The sequence below is a fragment of the Strix aluco genome, chromosome 4, assembly GCF_031877795.1.
Source record: "Strix aluco isolate bStrAlu1 chromosome 4, bStrAlu1.hap1, whole genome shotgun sequence".
Taxonomy (NCBI): domain Eukaryota; kingdom Metazoa; phylum Chordata; class Aves; order Strigiformes; family Strigidae; genus Strix; species Strix aluco.
The window spans coordinates 117,752,148-117,770,108 of NC_133934.1; the positions used below are offsets into that span (position 1 = coordinate 117,752,148).

The window sequence follows — 17,961 nt, forward strand, 5'->3', positions numbered from 1 at the left end:
CAAGCTGTACAGCTCTAAAGATAGCAACCAGTTGCTGCTCAGCCCAAACCGAGTCCCTAAGGACACAGTTGGAGTCAACTACTAACAGGACTCTCCAAGCCAGGGAGAGCCCTTTGCACAGCTCTCTGTCAGCTAGACTAGCTACTCTGCACCCTCGAAGGCAGCAGAGTGGGAAGTATCTGCTGAGCAAAGGTTGCTCCATGCAGTGAACGAGGCACTCGCATTACTGATACCCAAAGCAGTGGCCAGCAGAGCCTCCACTCTTCCCTTGCACCTGTGGATCTTGCATCAAGTGGGGCTTGTACACAGCAGAACCCTGCTCCTCTGTACTTCTAAGAAAAGACCACAAAAGAAACCCCTAGAGATGCTGAGAGGAGTTATTACATTGCACATTTCACGAACGATTGCCTTCTCCTTTTCACTCAGGTCTTCTTCATAGTTGTCTTGCATTTGCCTGTCCAAATTTTCATGCACCTCAAGGACCTACAAAAAACAGTATTACAAAAGTATTATGCTCCTCAAATAATTAAGTGTTCCTAACAACCTCATTAACCAGTATTTAAATTGGTAGGATTCACAGAGCCTTGAGAGTCAGAGCACTGCAAAAATGAGCATGACACCAGGTTGGGCACCTCTATCCTCTCCCTTCCCTGGTGATGGAATGCCTCTGTCCTACCACCTGCATGGTGTGGCTGTCACCACAGTCCTGGGGGACTATGTGATAATTGGCAGCGAGTTGCCTGTGCACACAAACACATCTCTTCCAGGAAGGCTGCTGGTGGCCCCACCTTCCAGGCAGCTCCCCCAAGGCAGCTTCCAGGCAGCTCCCCCAGCAACTCAAGCTCCCTCCATTCCCCTCTTTCGCAGGAGTGGTGCTTCTCTACTCCCTTCTACTAATCTGAGTCACGAGGCTACTGTGGTCAGCCTAGGGCAGCAGCTTTTAGGTCTAACAGGGTTTTAGCCATCAGGGAAAGAGGCAAACAGGTTTGTACCACTGAAAAGCGGAGTATTACCCACTGTGCAGCTTAAGTGTGTGGTCTCCAATCAGCCATGAACCTTCAGATCTTAAACAGACACAGCCAATTTCACTCACCTTTTGGCTGAAAATTGTTTTTAACGCATTTAGTTTCTCAAGGGAACCCCTCAGAGTTCCATGATGACAGTAAGAAAGAGACAGGCTGTTAGCATGGAGCCCTGGGACTCAGAGAACCCGATTTGATTCCTGGCTCTTACCCACTCCCTCTTCCAGCTGGATGCAGCCAGGGTGCGAAGGGAATGGGAACAGGATGGGGAAAAAACCGTACAGCCTCCCAGGACCCTGCATGCTGACCGCAGTCCTCTGAAGGCGCCGTCCCCACTGAGTGCTGAATGCCGTGGGGAATCTGGGTCACCCTCTCCTTGGGCCACAGATGCCCTCTGAAGATGGAGATAATCGCCTCGACTCCCCAGGCTTTACTTTAATCTCCAACAGCACCATGTCCACCCACAGCGCATGCCCCATAAAGGTCAGGGAATTGGTGGCCCTTGGCTGGGGCTGGCACACATGCACATCCCCTGAACACCCAGGATTGCAGCCACAGGGTAACATTTACCAGCCACTCAGTGAGTTCAGCCGGTACAAATGCTGATGAATACAGGCCATACCCACAAGGTGCTGGTGCCAGGACTGTCTGGTCCTCCACAAGCAGCTCTGTTTTGCTGTCTTTCCTCTCATGCCTGGCTACAGGCAGCGGACCCAGATACATGCTTGCAGCACCCTGCCTGCAGTAGCCTCTGGAAGAGTGAGGCATTGCCTTTCCTTTCCCTCCTGATCATGACTAGGGGTCTTTTCCCATGATATTAATAGGAGGAAAGCACTGCAAAAAATGGCTGCAAAAGCATAGGAATAGCCTGAAAGCGACAGGGTGAAGGATTTGAGATTCTCCAAGGAGGCTATGCTCTGCGGCTCAGAGAGCATCTCCAGCAGGCACTCCCGGATCTGGGAAGAACCAGGTTTCCTTGCAGAGACAGAGATGTTACAGCTCCAGCACCAGCATCCCAGACCTGACACGTCCTGTGCTTGTGTTCATGGGCCCCCTGGATGCCACTCAGCCTGGTGGCTGGGCCACACTCGCAGATTTGCCTTGGGAAGACAAGTAAATATGCTGTGAAAGCAGCTCAGGACACAGAAAAAAACAGTGGACATGTCCTGCCTGTGACTTATTTTCGTAGATTTCAGGCTAACAATGTCTAAAAATGGAAAAAGTCTGATTTTTAACCTCTTTCTTTTAAATAGCACTTGGAGACATGTTCCCCAAGCACTGATCCCCAGGCCACACATGGCTGGTAAGACTCAGCATGTCTATGTGGTTGCTGCATCCCACCATGTGCTGCCCAACCCCACACCTCTGTAGCAGTGGAGAGCCAGCCCCCACATCCCGCCTGGGGCACACGCTGTCCCAGCTACTCCCCCAGAGCACCTCCAGGGCAGCAGGACCTGGCTGTGCCCAGGTGGTCCCTCCATGACAGAGATGAGGCTGCCTGGGGCTAAAGGAAGCCCTTGCTTCCCTCTGGAAACACAGTGACACACAGAATACCCCCTCCATAGTGCACGCATGCGTTCAGATAGCTCCTCCGGATGGGCATGCTGCACGAGTTGGGCATATCACTGCGCAGGACTGCCTCAAGATTTTACTGCTGCGCCTCAGCTGAACTACATACCTCACCCAGGGCTTTGCCACTGATGAGAAAGGTGGTCAGCCCAGTGTGCAGGGTCTAAGTTCCTGGAATCATCCAACGCCATCAAATAGCACGTGGTCTTACTCACCACGGTACATCCACACGCATATAAAGCAGTACAGCAGGTGTATTTGTGAGCATAAATACTCCTACACCTCCTAGGGAAGTACAGAGCCCGATGCAGTGCTAGATGGGTTTCACCCTTTGCTGAGGCATACAGCACCGGCTGCTCCACGAAATGGGATACCAGGGTAGATTATCCCTGGTCTGCCTCCGTACAGCTGTACTTGAACTGCGTTACAAACAAAAATAGGTCATTCTCCTAGGGCCCTTAACCTACTTCTAAAACACACCAGCTAGTTTAACCAACATAGCTGGGACCAATCTTTGCACAAATAAGGATTATCCACATCCTTTCTAAGAGGAGAGGAAGGGCAAGAGGGATGCAAAAAGCATGTATCTGCTGACAAAGAGAGCATCTATTTTTTGCTAAAGAGGAGGGAATTAATTATTGATCCAGCTGGACTCGCACATCGAACTCGCTTGTCTGGAGTCAGTGTCCCTCCAATGGTTGGCTGTAAAGGCAGCAGCCTGCAGGATCACATCCCCGTGCAGAGCACCAGGGCTGCCTGGCTGGCAGCTAAACACCGGCTGTGTCCACAGGGCAAGTGTCAAGGACAACTACGGTTTAGATTAGTTAAAGATCACATCAGCTCCAGCCTCTGTTTCCATCAGCCATGCACAAATCTCAGCGGACAAAAATAAACTGTTTTTCTATTACTTGTGTTTAAACTAAAACCACATTCCCTAGTCCAGGAGGTGTGGAAGGCTGGTGCAGCCCATTTCTTTCAGTGAAAATGTCTTTTAATGGTGTTAAGGAGGCAGAGCTGGAGCCAAAAGCCGATCAGACAGAAGTTATGGTTGTATTTAATTTCTGAATGACTTGGGACTCATTTACCCTGGAAAACATCCTGCTTCCCAGGCCCACCCCACATCTGGGCAGGCACTTTGTAAAGATGTTTTAGCGTCTTGGGTATGGGAAAAAGGGATTCAGGGGGTTAAAACTCAACAGCCTATCCTGGAAATGCATGCTGGAAAAAAATACATTCTGAAGGGTGAAATTGCCTCCTGAAGAAAGACAGGAAGGCTTCTTAGTGCTGACCCAGCCCCAGACATTCTCAGATCCTGCCAGGCACTGTCTCAGCTGTTTAGAAGGACCAGGTCAATGTTCCTCCGGTTACACCGCTGAGGACTATAGATGTGCCTTCACATAAATTGTCTATGGCTCAGCTGAAGATCAAGGACTGTGGATTCAGTGTGGATCTAAGAAACTGAGGTATATCCTCCCATGATTTCAGCCCCATCCCAACCCAGGAGTGCAAGGAAAACAGACAAGTATACCCCAGGCTCGAAGTGGATCATGCCATCCCCTCCTTTTTGCTCTTCATCAAGCTGCACTGACAGCATTTGGCCCTTTGCAGATGCACCAGCGCTATGTGATCTCCCTGGGTAAAACGCCCGTCAGCAAGGGCAGCCTGCTCCTCTCAGGCACGGGGTGACGGCCTGTGCAGGGGTATGGGGCTGGGCCTTGTAATGCTGCTCTTCCGCCTGGGGATGCCACCTTCCGAAGACAACCTGCACCTTGTTCTCGATGAGCATGCTGGCTCGTCTGGCTTTCTCCCTGCCGATACCTGAACTCTGAGGAACACCTTGGGTATATTCAGTTGTCCTTCATGACTGCACTGATGTCTGTGACTAAGGCAGTGTCACCTCAAAGTTACCTGGTCCACCATATCCACCTCCCTTCTGACTTGCTGTACTGGCCCCACATGACCATGCAATGCGTATTTAAAAAACAAACAAAAAAACCCACCAAAAACTCCAGGTGACTGCAGTACAGCTTTGGAAGAGAGCTGAAAGTTGAGGGAAGCATTTCTGTACCAGAAAGCACTCTGAGAATGAGGGATGCTTTCTGAAGGGTGCAAGCCTCAATGATTTTATTGATTTATAAGTGAAATGGACAATGCACTAAGGGACACAGCATCCTGCTTCAGCAAGGGAACAGTTTATGTGCCCTGCTGGGACTTCCCCTATTTTTTGACAGGGCCAAATCCTGCCATACCCAAGATCAGTACAAGTGACTAATCACCTGCTCGATGACTCTGTGGTCATGGGAGAGATCCAGGCTGCTGCTACGGGGGGAGTTGAGTTATAGGCTAAACATCGTTCTCTTACATTTATCTCTTCCTCACCTCCCCACGTCTTCAGCAGGTTTGCTCAATTCCTAAGAAAAACGCTTTGATGTTCATCAAGATACTGAGCTGTAGCATATGTACCTTTTATTCTCGTTAGCAAAAACAGCTGTTAGGAGTGCCAACCTGTCATCTTGCTCCTTATTTAGTAGGCACAAATAAACAAAAACTATTTCAAAAGCAAAACTAAAGAAAACCCCTAAACATGTTCAAGAAAGAACTTACACTAAATGGCAGGCAATGCTTCAGCCACATAGCTAGCATTCAGCTGCCAGAAAAAGCCAAGGAAAAAGCCTAGGGGAGATTACATAGATGGGTGCAGACAGAGGCAATCCAGAAGCCCTGCGGATCCATGCAGAGTGCCCAGCCCCTCAGTGACCTTTGCTTGGGCACAGAGCCACATCCTTGCAGCCACAGCACTTCTGGACAGACTTGCATGCAAGCACCCCACAAGACAAGCAACGCCAACTTCCATCTCTCCTCTCCTTTCCTCGTGGTAAGGAGCTAGCCTGCTACAGACATAGGACTTCTTTACACAACCAAGAAGGGCTTTTTCTAGTATCTGATGTGGTATAGCCAAAGTGCAAAGTCTTATTTGTAGGCTACACTCTTCTCCTCAAGGGAAGGTCATCAGCTGTTTCACAGGTGGTGAGAGTCTAAGCTGGTAGCTGCATCCAGTTTCCCACATGCAGGGACTGGCACTGGAAAAGCTGCCCAGTTCTGCAGGGTGCAAATAAGACCTACTCCATATGCTATAGAATGCTGTGGCCAAAAGACGTTATCTTCTACTCAGTTTAAGATCTGCAGCTGGAGACCAGCAGCCACAATTTCACTGTGCCACAAGAGGGAAGAGGAGAGATCAAGACCATGACCAGTTTACTCAGTCTTTTCAACTTTCAGCTGACCTTTGGAAATGGGCCATAGGATGGAAAAATAAACACCTTCTCATCCCTCCCCGCCACACTGATCTACAGGATAATTCCCTCCTCACTTCAAATGTGAGAATATTTTTAACCTTAAGTGTGTGAGGAGGACACATCACATGAGATCATTTATGCCCCATGAGATGTGATTGCTATGCCACCTGCTTGCTGACCCCAGCCATGGCACTTTCCAGGGTTTTGAAAACAGACAAATAAATGTACCTCATTGGCCAAATTATGAAAATGCAGAGGAGATTTCTTCCAGACCTTCCTAGTGATCAACAAAGCTCTGAAGTAGAGGATGATTATTATTATTATATTACTAACGACGATATGTGCAAGCAAGCAGTCATCCAACTTCCTTTCAACCCCTTTATATGCATCATTGCCCCAGACCTCCCAAACTTAATTTCCAGTTTCCAAGAATCTTCCTCATTAATTTTCCAATCCTTTCCATTAGCTTATCAAACTGCACCTTAAAACCATTTATGTTTCTTGCCTTTACTGAGAAATTCAGTCCCGTCTTCCCTAAAGCAAATAGAAACCTATTTTCCCCCCAGAATGCGTTCATACTCAATTTACAACTGTTTGATCTTGTAACTTAAAAATATTATCAACTCTGCTTAATATTGTCCCTCACCACCACCTCACCAAATGCAATGAAGAGCAGGAGCAGAAAGGTATGAACCCCACAGTTTGGGAAGAAAAAGCCAACAGCAGTAGTCTGGACTGTATGAGGGCTTGGATGATTAAATACAAGCAAAACTGGATTAGTACAAAGTGTCAGAAAAACAAAGGTATCACATGAGCTCTTCAAGGCATCAGTTTAGCAGATCTATATGCACGTATATACACAGGAAAAATGTCACAAGTGCAATGCAGCATAGTACAGGATGGAGCACAACAACCTTCTGATAGCACAGAACCATTCACAACGAGCAAAGAAGAAACTTGTCTGGAAAACACAGGACAAATATACTAAGGCAAGTGAACTGCCACTTGTGTGGTCAGGACTCTTTTCATAACTAGTAAAAACTGTACTAAAGGTATTTTTTAACCCTTGAAGGTGCTACAAACACTTCTCTTAAGATCCAATGAGAGTTATAGAATCTGGGTATATAAAGCCTCAAGTAAGCTGAAAAATCAAGATTTTCAGCTTGAAGGATCTTTTATAATTTAAATTAAAATTTGATCCAAACCAAACTTGTCTTTTCTAATTCCTCACACACCATAAATACATAGAAGATGAACTACTTGAGAAAGAGTGACACTCAATATCCACCCAGAATCTTGCAACTGCCCAGTGGAACCAACATCCTTGCCAGCTGCACTACTGCTTCTCCTGACACGTGTCAGTTTTCCCACCACCACCTGTCACCTCTGTCCCGGAGCCAAGAGACCCTGGACAGGCACAAAAAAGTAAGATGAAAACACTAAAACCAAGAAAAATTAGGAAACTTGTAGATCAAAGCTATGAGTAACAACTGTGTCATTTATTTAGCTGTCAGATGTGGAAAGATACAAAGCAAAGAGCTTTGTAAGCATCAGTCTCCAGGTCTAGGACAGTCTAAGCTAGTGTCAATGCCGCTGCTGGACCTTTTTTCCAGCACTGACTATGGGGATCTTAGCTCCAGAGTAGCCATTCTTTGATTTGATGAAAGCTTTTTAACCCTGTACAAAATTTTACAGCTTCAACAAATCTAAATCTACAAATCAGTATATTCCAGCCAGAGCCTAATTTAGAGTCTTTCCAGCCACCCCTATGGCACCTTGGAAAGGATTTGTGCTTCTGTGTCCCTTAGACACTCAGAAGTAACTTGCTGAACTAGTTAAACATGTAACAAACACCAGGGTATTACATTTCTCCTGCTAATGGAGGATCACTAGGACTTGACAACTGCTGTGAAATCACGGTACAAGTTTTTTCCTTTAACTCAGCTAGCAGTGTCCCACAGTTTTTATTGCCAATGGTCCTGACCTTAATCCCCACCGACGATGCACATATCTACATGGGTATGATGCCATGGTTTGCTGTGCATTTACATAAAATAAAGTCTCTCTCCTTTGAAGACTGCTGCAGGATTTTCAATAACAAAACCTATGTAGGAACTGCAGTTCTTGTGTACCTTTTAAAAACAGCATTTCAGTCACCACTGTCAACCCAGAGACCCAGTTTACACAGGACTGATGAAAAGAAAGGGTAACAAACACCTTCAGCATCAGCAGCTTTTGTTGGAGGTTTCCCACCCAAAAAAATAGTCACGCATGGTCTTACTTCACTCCGCAACTATGTGAAGCAATGATTATTCCTCATGATACAGGTGCTGGTTACTGAGTACGAACTTTCTATTTCTAGTTGTGTTTCCATGAGAAGAGCAAACATCCAGTTCTTCCACTTTGGGGTTTGTTGCACCACACGGCACAGTACTGCACCGCGCTGCGCAGCACAGCCCTACAGCCCTGTGGGGATCTGCAGCATCCTCACCTTCATAGCATGCACAACAGCCTCTGGTTTCTGACCAACAGGGATGTATCCTGCTGCAGGAGAAGACGCAAGATCAGATGTCATGCGAGCTGGTCCCTGTTGAAATAAGAGAAGATATGTTTTAATTCCCTTTGGGTGATTTAAGCAAGGAAGAAGAAAATATCCAAAAAAATTGAGCACTAGCTTCTCTCAAATTCAACACCCTTCAGCCACCTGCAAAGACAAAAGACACCACTACCCCTTCCTCACAAGCCACTTGATTTAATGCCATTTAAGCCTGCCATCACTCAGCCTAAATGTACTCAGGCAAGAGATCACCCTGGTTTAAAGCTACATTGATTGAAGAAACATTTTTTGCTCACTTAGGATAACTTTGTACAAGGACAAGATCAAACAGTTCTCATCCTTCTAGCCAAGAGAGCAATGCAAACAAGATGATTTTCCAGCATAAAGTGGTCATTTCTAAGAAGCTGCATTCATGAAAGAAACAGTTGGCATAACTTCATTGCTTTTCTGGCAACATTTTCACATAGACATCAAGTACCAATCTTCAGCTACAGAGAAAATTGTGAAAGCAACCTTAAAATAAGCAGATGTCCAAACCTAATGTTGGCTGGGTTTGTTTCCAAAATGCTGGCCATCCCTCCTGCATGAAGGATCTCATTGGGAAAGATGCCGAAATTACATTTTACAAAAGATTTCTACTGTCCAAACAGCCTTGTAAGCACTTTTCATAGGGCTTTCTTTTTTTAAAGCCATCCGACTTGGATGATGAGAGACACAATATCTTTATTCACTGAGATGCACCCTGCCTGTCCCTAATATTTTTGCATTGCTTTGTAGCAGTGGGAGAAATCAACAATGAAACCATTGACCAAACTCGTATTTAGTCTTCACATCCTTTAGGAAACACAAAGAATGATTATACTGGGGGCTTTTGAAAGCAAATTGGGACGGCAGAGCGGCATGTAGCACCATCAGAGGAATGCTTTCACGTACAACACACGAGGCACTCAGTTCTCATCTTTTCCACGTTTAAAAACACAGCATGTTTTATGCTTCGTCTCATCACTTTGCTTTCTAAGCCAAGGCCAGCAAGCTAGTCATGCCAGAAAGGAGGACCAACGACGGGCACTTTGCCACCTCTCATTCTTCCAAACATTTTAAGTTGTGGGGGACTTTTTACTAATAAAAGTGTTCATGTGCATATATTAAAGAAAAAGATGGGCCAATCTATTAGGCTACAGACAAAGATAGCATGAAAAGCATGGAGCCTTTCATGCCTAGGCCAGTGATCTGTGCTTAACCCATGTCATGACCAACAGCCATTTACTCATAATAGCGATCTTCATGAACTGAGTTGCTGGTGTTACAAAAACTTTCTTTCTGAGAGGCAGGCATCTCAGAAAAAGGAAAATTAGACTTAATAACGTCACAATAATTCTCCAAGAAGATTTAACAGACTGCCAAAGCACAGAGACCAAAAGACACTCACAGGTTGGGCATGGTTCTGGACCTGCTGGCAGAGGGTTACAGCTTGCTGGACCTGTGACTGCCTGGGGACATGTCCTCAGCCATCCTGTCCATAATGTCACACAGAAAAGGCAGAGGCTGGGGAGGGAGCACCAGAGACCGGGTCCAGCCAGTCTACAGCTGCCACTTAAGACTCCAAAATGGGTTACAAATTTCTCACAGAGCTGGTAAATCCAACAGAGTCCTTCCAGAATCCCACAGAGGTCAAAGACACCAATACCTGCATAATTCCTCTGGCTTCAGCATGAAAGTTGCCGTCTTTCCATAAATAACCAAGATCACGACAACTGAAAGCAGAATATTTAGGAGTTTATGGCCATGAACCCTACTTGATATGGATCTTCCCCCACAGTCCTCTTTAGAAGTACACAGGGAATACCAAGCAAAGGTCTAACATCCAATATTTCTTCTGAGTTGAGAATAATGTGACAAAGTAAAATTAATTCTGCTGGCTCCTGCTTCTGGCAATATTTTAAATAGTGTTTTCTGACCAAACTAGAGTAGATCACCAGGTCTCCTGCATGACAGGCAGCAGCAGCTTATCCTCACAGAACTCAAGTCACTAATGAGCTACAAAGCACTTTCATTATTATAATCACTCTCAAAATTATTCCAGAATACAAATGAAATCAGAATAATTAGAGAGAAATGTTTTCTAAAGAGCTGTCCATGCTTAACCCATCACCATACTGACAAGATAAAAGTAATCTTGCAAGCACAGTGATGCACTAGATATGTCGTATCACACAAAAAACATTCAAAGGGCCACCTTCTTTCTTGGATGAGTGTCTGAAATTTGGCAAGGGCAATCAACTGAGCTTCACCTGAACACAGGTAGAAAATCTGACTGAAGAGAGAAAACTAATGTTAAAGAATGAGGGATGCAGCAAAGGAGGTAGACCCAAAACTTGCTGTCAGAGTGTCAGTAACAGATGATTTCATTTCTAAAATAGACATGATACTTGATCCTTAGATTGGAAGCCAAAGCCCCCAACCAACTGAAACAGATATCCAAACTGATGAGTGCAATGGTCAGCAATGGTCACCAAACAACCACGCTGTTGGCCTGCTATGCCCCAGTTCACAGACTGTTACTACACAAAAGGCCAAGCATGCATGTGAAGAAAGTGGGGGAGCAAGCAAAGATCTCACCAACATCTCCACTCTTTGCAATTGTAGGATGCAACAAGTAAAATTACCCACACTGCTAAGGGTGGCTTAATATTTATCATTACACTTAGCTCTTTTTGTGCAGTTGCACCCTTAAAAAAGGCTCTTTCCAGACACACAAAGGGTCAGAGTTTTATAAAGGGGGGTAAGCACTTCATTCCCACTGTTTTCAGTGTAGTTCACAAAAAAACCCCTTCAGCCAAACTCCTATCAGCTTCCTGCACAAAGGCATACATAAAGGAGGCCAGAAAAGAGGGGACGGTAGTCAGCAAGGAAAGAAATGACAACATATCCAGCAGGATGCATGGCCAGCCTTTGGAGGATGGAGGAGAGGAAAATGGGCAGAGTTCACCAATAGTGTTAGCTAAAGGGGAGGAAATGGAAGGAATTGGAGATAAGGTCAAGGTTTCTGGACTGGAAAACTGCCAACAGTGGGAGAGAAGGGAAGGAATGGGAAGAAAGAAGAGGATGTGCATTTCACCCAGCAGGAAACCAGTTCAGATGAAATGCCGGAGAGGGGGAACCAGAGATAGGAGATTGGAAGAAGGGCAGGAGGGAGGGGGAAATCTCAGGAAGTCAGCATTAAGGTAGTAGCTGAAATCACACAGATGGTGGAGATTCCTCATGCCTAAAATAGACACATTTGGAAACTGTCGCTAAGAATTACCACAGCTGCACCCCAGCACTCTAACTCAGCTACTCTGAGGACCTCCATCACTGCAGAAACACATGCCCTTCCAATTCCCTATAGCTGACATTTTCAAAGCCACGGGAATACAACTGACTCAGCACCCAGATGGACAATAATAGCGAGGTTAATCTGGTTACATCCTAAGAAGCAGAAATTGTCCATATAGGCAAAAAGCAATACAGCGTGTTTTGGGGCATGTATCACTCTCAGTTTCCTCTTCCTGTCTGGTTTTGTCAAACATGCACTCTCCGTCTTACATGGACTTCTGGCTTTTCCACTTGCTAGGTTTTCATAGCGTTTGGTAGCTCAGAGATGGTTCACTCTTCATCCTCAGACATGTGGCTGAGGTGTCACATAATTATATAAATGAATGGTGCTAAAAGACAGCTCAGAAGTCACCAAAAAGGGTGCTCTTTTATTTGGGTGCTCTATTATTATGGTGTTGAGAAACACCATCTTGATTGTTTTTCTAGTTTGCTTCTGCTGAGGCTGAGTCATTTCAAAATGCAAAGTTTCTTATTCTCTTTGGCCTCAACTAACTTTAGAGTTGCTCCAGGTTTACAGCAGCAGAGACAAGACTGGAAGTTAGCTTGTTCAACTCATCACTTATACAAGGAATTTGTAGTTCAAAAAGAAAACAACTGTACATCTATGTTGTGGTGTCAGATGGTCACCTGGGTAGAATTACATCGCACACCACTTTCTGTTTCATCCACAGTCACACTTACACTGACAAAAGAAGGAGCAGCCCAGAGGTTAGATTACCAGCCTAATTAAGAGTGGGGGGCTCTAAGTTATGTATCTGTTGCATTGGGGTTCCCGAGTGCTTGGAGGAAGCACCTTATCTTCCCTACACACAGGGTTTGTTGACCATTGCACGTCTGAGACCCAGAGATAGTTCTTCAAGATATGTCTTTAAGAAGCAAAAGTCCCAGGGAACCTAACGTGGAGCTGTGTGTGACCCATCCGATGCTTCATAGGTAAGTTGGTGCTTTTGCTGCTCTGCAAACCACTGTGGCAGTTCAGAGCATTTGAGACTGCTGTAGCATGGATCTGTGATGAGTTCAGCCCTGGAAAGAACAGCCCTGTCTCTGCTGCCGGGACGGCTCTGGGACTGCAGTGTCCCAAGAGGCTCCTGGTGAGGCTCCTCACATCCCTCATGGGAGGCAAGTGTCAAGTACACACATACCCAGCCTCTCTCCCAGTGGAGAAACCACGACAAGAGCTATTCCTCTGCTGACTCTGTGGAGACAGCAGTACTGAAGCACCACTGAATACATTTCCCTTTCAGCCCTTGCCTGCTCCTCCATTTCAAGCAGATCAGCACTGGATATTTCCTAGTGTCTCTGATGGGACCAACGCACTTCTCTGACCTTACTGTTCCCACGTAGCATCAGCCCTCTCCCCATTCCACCAGCCCCACATCATGCATGCCCAAACCACAAATCCACCAGGAAAGCCCAATGCTGTTCAAGACCTTCACAGAAACCTCTCACTGGAGCCTGCAGGGCTTATGGTTCAATCTCCAAGTCTGTAAGGAAATTCACAGTTCAGCTGTGTCATTAATAGATTTTAAGAAAAGAGAGAGGAACTCTGCAGTCTCTCATGCCAGAGCATCCTTGAAGCAATATGTCATGCACAAGGGATAAATCCCCCAGTTCTCTATTGCTAAGAATGACATTTGACCTGGTGACAGCCTCAAATCCAAAGCAGAAAACAAACCAAACTAGCCCCACTCACTGCTCTAGCCCAGAACCCAAAGACGATCAGCAAAGCAACAGCACTGATGTGAGAAATAAAATCTGATGACCATAAATACTGTCAATGATCCTTTTTAATCTGACATCAAAAAATGAAAAGCAAAGGCCTCAACTTGCAGCTGCTGGAGAACATCTGCTGCTATCAAGCCACGATGGCATTGCCAGTGTCTAAAACCAAGTTGCCTAATGAGTCCTAGCTGGCTCTATCTGGTTGCATGGGATGTGGTCCAGCACAGATGCTGACAAGCACTGCCGTCAATACTCCATTCCAACGTGTTTGGAAGAATAAAATTAATAGGACTCTCTGTAATAGGCACGCTGGGAACTTCTGATAATGACACACCTCCACAGAGGCAAAATAAGGCTTAAAATATGAACATTTCTTAATAAGAGTGGGAATGCTTTGGAAGACAAGAAGAAAAGAGCCTAACTGGGGATGACATGTGTCTGCTCTTTTAGAGGTTTTGGGTTAGAAATCTCAAAAATGAACAAAGAAATTGCGATAAACAATTTCTCCTTGATTCCTCCAGGGATCTGAAAAGACATCAGACCTTGGTCCTGCCATCAGTTTTCAATCTCCTTCTGTTCAATTATATTCTGTCTTTTAATGATATCCTTTCCTACCTCAGCTCTGAGAGAGGTATTCCTGATCTGCAGAAAGACTGCAAAAGACTGTTTCAAAAGCCAGAGGAGAACATCATGCTGATTTTACTTTGCCTAACAGTCACAGCCCAGGTACTGAGGATGCTTCAGACCAACATGGAGTATGTGAGCAAGTGTCAGTGCTTCTGAACTTCACATCTTCTCCTTGCTTTCTATTAATTTTTGTCTACCATTTCAAAAAACAAGCAGACAGTTAGGATTCAAACCCGATTAAATAAACCACACTTTTCTAATGGCATACCTCAGACAACATTAAAGCTAAATGGAGTCCTATCAGACACTGTGAAGTTTTTATTGCCAAGACAGAACAAGGAAAATTACATTACAGGCAGGCACGGCCAGACAACTCACAATAAAATTCCCAGGCACGTCTATTTATCTCACAGTGGTTTTGTTTGCAGCCTGCTTACCCAGGTTTGAATTATACTTGGGCCCTACTTTAGCACCCGTCACCATCCAGGTGTTTGACATAAATAAAGGTGCTGACACTGCTCTGTAAATTAGGAACTGTTAAGGGACAAGCAAGAGGCAGTAACATGCCCACAGCAATGTGGAAAATGGGTGGCAGAGCCAGGCAGTAACATGGAAAGTTGCCACGTCTGACTGCAAATCCCAGCCCCAGCGTGCTGGCAGAATGGGGAGCGCAGCATATTCTGGTTTTGTGAATGGCACTTGTGGCTACAAAGTTTAGAAAATGCCTGCAGCAGCTCCAGTCAGAGACAGTGCTGGGGGGCAGATGGGGAAAACCAGCAGCAAAACCAAGGACCAAGAGCACGGAGCCACTCTAGCACAGGAGAAGCATCCCCAGACCCTCACAGGGAACACACTGAAGCCCCAAAGCACAGTGTCCCTGTCAGAAATGTAGCATAGGCAGCACCGAGTGCAAGCACTGGGCTCATGCAGACAGTTGGTCCATTCAGAAAGAAAAATCTCCCTTCACGTAGAGATGAGGGGCATCCCCAGGAGATGACACACAAAAAAATTTCCCGTTACCACCAGCCTGAGCAACTCCCTGGGCCCCACAAAGGTAGATCAGACCCCCTCATCATTTTGCAGCCCGGGCCACATTTCCCATTCTCCGCTGCCTTGCAGCTGCAGGGGGGTTAATGGCTGAAACAAAGCGATGGTGCTGTGCAGCGCTGAAGCGTGACATGACGCCAGGCTGACATTTCGCCCTCCCTTCCTTTGAAGCCCCTTCCCTCCCTGCTGCATCTTCTCATGCCCATGGCAGCTCTGTCATTGTCACCACGCATGGTGCTCCTGAAGGGGTCCGGCTCCTGTCACAGCCTCGCAGGGCCAAGGCTACCTGAAGGCACCCTGGCAGCAGCCCCAGGGCTCCTTGCTGGCTGCAAGGAGATTTCCCAGAGTCGTGAAGAAGCGACTGGCGCTGGCTCCTCTGCAGACCACACTGTGCTAAGCGCAGCCTTTTTGCCACCCTGCTGCGGGTGAGCGCAGGACACCCTCACCAGAGCCAGGGAGCACCCAGGTCCCTACGTGTCCAGTCTGCCTGGCAGATGATCCAAAGTGATGATGACACTTGGTTGTTGTTATTCTGTGTCTACTGTGCAGAAAGCCTGGCAGCATGCAGCTCAAAACAAACCACCCACTCCCACCTTGTGCGCTTAAATGGCTGCATGGCCCTAAGTTCCCAAAGTCACAGCGGGATGCTTCACAGCTGCGAGCGCTTGACACCCTGCCACCAGGCACAGGAGAAGGAACATGACAGAGGTCCCGCAGACAGACACCAGCTCCCTGGCACAACATGGGTTCCGACCACTGGCAGGAGTGAGTGCAGGAGCCATCAGTACTCTGTATTAGCATCTTCCCTATCAAATCAAGTGACTTTATTGCAGATGCTAATCTTCTTTGGCATTCTTAATTTGCTGCCTTTAATCATAGAGAGCAGCTGGTCATGTAAACATTCAAATCCATGAATTAACCGCTGGGTCTGCACAGGAGCCAGGCAGAGCCCAGCCACCACCTCCTGCATCTTCACAGTCTCCGAAGAGTTCACGGAAATCTACTTAAGTAACACAAAGGTCTTACACAGCCCTTTTGATTAACAAAGAAACAATTTAACTGTTTCATTTCTTTGTGAGCACAAACATCAAGGACACCTGACAAAAGAATAGCTCTTCTTGCTGGCCCACATGACACAGCACTGGCTGTAAGGGCTGTGCTGGGGCACCAAAGGAAAGGGAGGATTTGAGGGATTGTCCCAGATAGGATAAACAAAGTCAGGACATTGTTTGCAACTGGATCTCATCTACAAACAGGAAAGGTGCCTCTTCTCAGCACCGATCGCAGCTCCGGCCCTGGGAAACTCCTCGGCGCATGTGAAGCCGGTGAGCCAGCTTCCTCCGGCAGCAGAAGGGGAGAGGAGAGCGGTTGCTGTTTGCATTGGTACCAGTGCTGGGGAGCTGAAACGGGTACATGCTGTTGAAACGCCCCACCGGCACCTTCAGTTGCCCACTTGGACTTTAAAATTATTACCAGCATGACATATTCAGAGCAGCTTCAGCCCGTAACTACCTGATACAAGCAAACAAGAAATTGTCTGACTGCTACCGACAGAGCGAGCCCATGCGGTACCCACAGACAAAGTGCACTAACTCCAACTGACTCACAGGGGCACTATCAGCGTAAGTATCTTGAGAGGTGCTAGTTCTTTTAATAAAGGAACGTCAAGTACATTTGATTTCAGAAGGAAACAGTGGGTATTTTTAAGACTTTCCTGATTTTGAAGCAAATGTGATTCAGGGATGGCCCAGGTGAAAGACTCTGGGTGGGTGGAGGATGCACGGAGATGCAGAAGACTTGCGCACATCCGTATTACCCTTCCAGGTCTCCCATTTCAGCCTGGCTGCCCTGGCTGTTGCTGGCAAAGCAGCCTCCTCCCAAGCCTGAGGCAGAGCGAGGGTCTGCCGTGCCCCTAACTCTCTCCCCCGACCCCTTGCCAGCCCCACACAAACACATGTGACAAGTGAGCATGAGAACCTACAGCAGATCCTCAAAGCAGATGAATTTTACTTGCCTCCTGTGGTTACCTGTAAGGGTGGTTTATGAATACGGCCTGTCAGTACCTCTTTTGCTCATCAAATCCCCAAACTTTGTCATTGCCAAACTTTGTGGCGGTTGGCTGCCGTGGGGAAAAAAGCCACCCGCCGCTCAGAGCCGCTACAGTAACTGCTGATGAAGGGCAGCTGCCTTCAAAAATGGATCAGTTTGTTCTCAGCTGCTGGTAATACACTCTGAAGCTTCACAATAGCGCTCCCCGGGCTGCAAATCCCAACAAACCTTTCATTTTACTTTCCCTTCCGCAGCCGCTGTTGCCGCAGCAGCAAAACGGCTGCCTTGAATTTCTCTCTTTGTCTGCTCAATAGCATCCTGGTGGTATCCGTGCTGCCGGCAGGAAGGAGCTGCCTTCTGCCGCGCTCCTCGATCATTGTTTTCCCCTGCCTAAAAAGGGACCGTGGCCATCATCGCTGCTGGGGGAAGGTGAGAAGCAGACCTGGGGTCATCCTCCAACACATGCCAGCAGTGCTCAGCTCAACTGACAGACACAGGGATGGGGTGAGGGGATGGAAGAAGGTGGGGGACCATTGGGGCGCTGCCTTGGGCTTGGTGGAGCGACAGAAGGGGCTGAAGGCATTTTGAGAGGCTGCGATGCAACACTGAAGCTGCAAAGAGCATTCCTGGGGATGCCAGAGGTACCGGGCAGCCCAGGGATCCCCGTGCCCAGGGGCTTTGTGCAGCACAGCGAGGG

The 17,961-nt window shown here is 46.9% G+C and overlaps 1 protein-coding gene across 1 annotated transcript in view; it reads right to left on the minus strand.

The window, feature by feature from the left end:
- The window catches only part of CCDC85C (coiled-coil domain containing 85C), a 114,509-nt gene that overhangs the window by 5,035 nt on the left and 91,513 nt on the right, over positions 1-17,961 (minus strand). The window contains exons 4-5 of the mRNA XM_074825088.1: positions 8,379-8,474; positions 385-483 (exon numbers count right to left, since the gene is read on the minus strand). Coding sequence (XP_074681189.1) covers positions 385-483; positions 8,379-8,474 — 195 coding nt within the window. The remainder of the gene's footprint in view (positions 1-384; positions 484-8,378; positions 8,475-17,961) is intronic.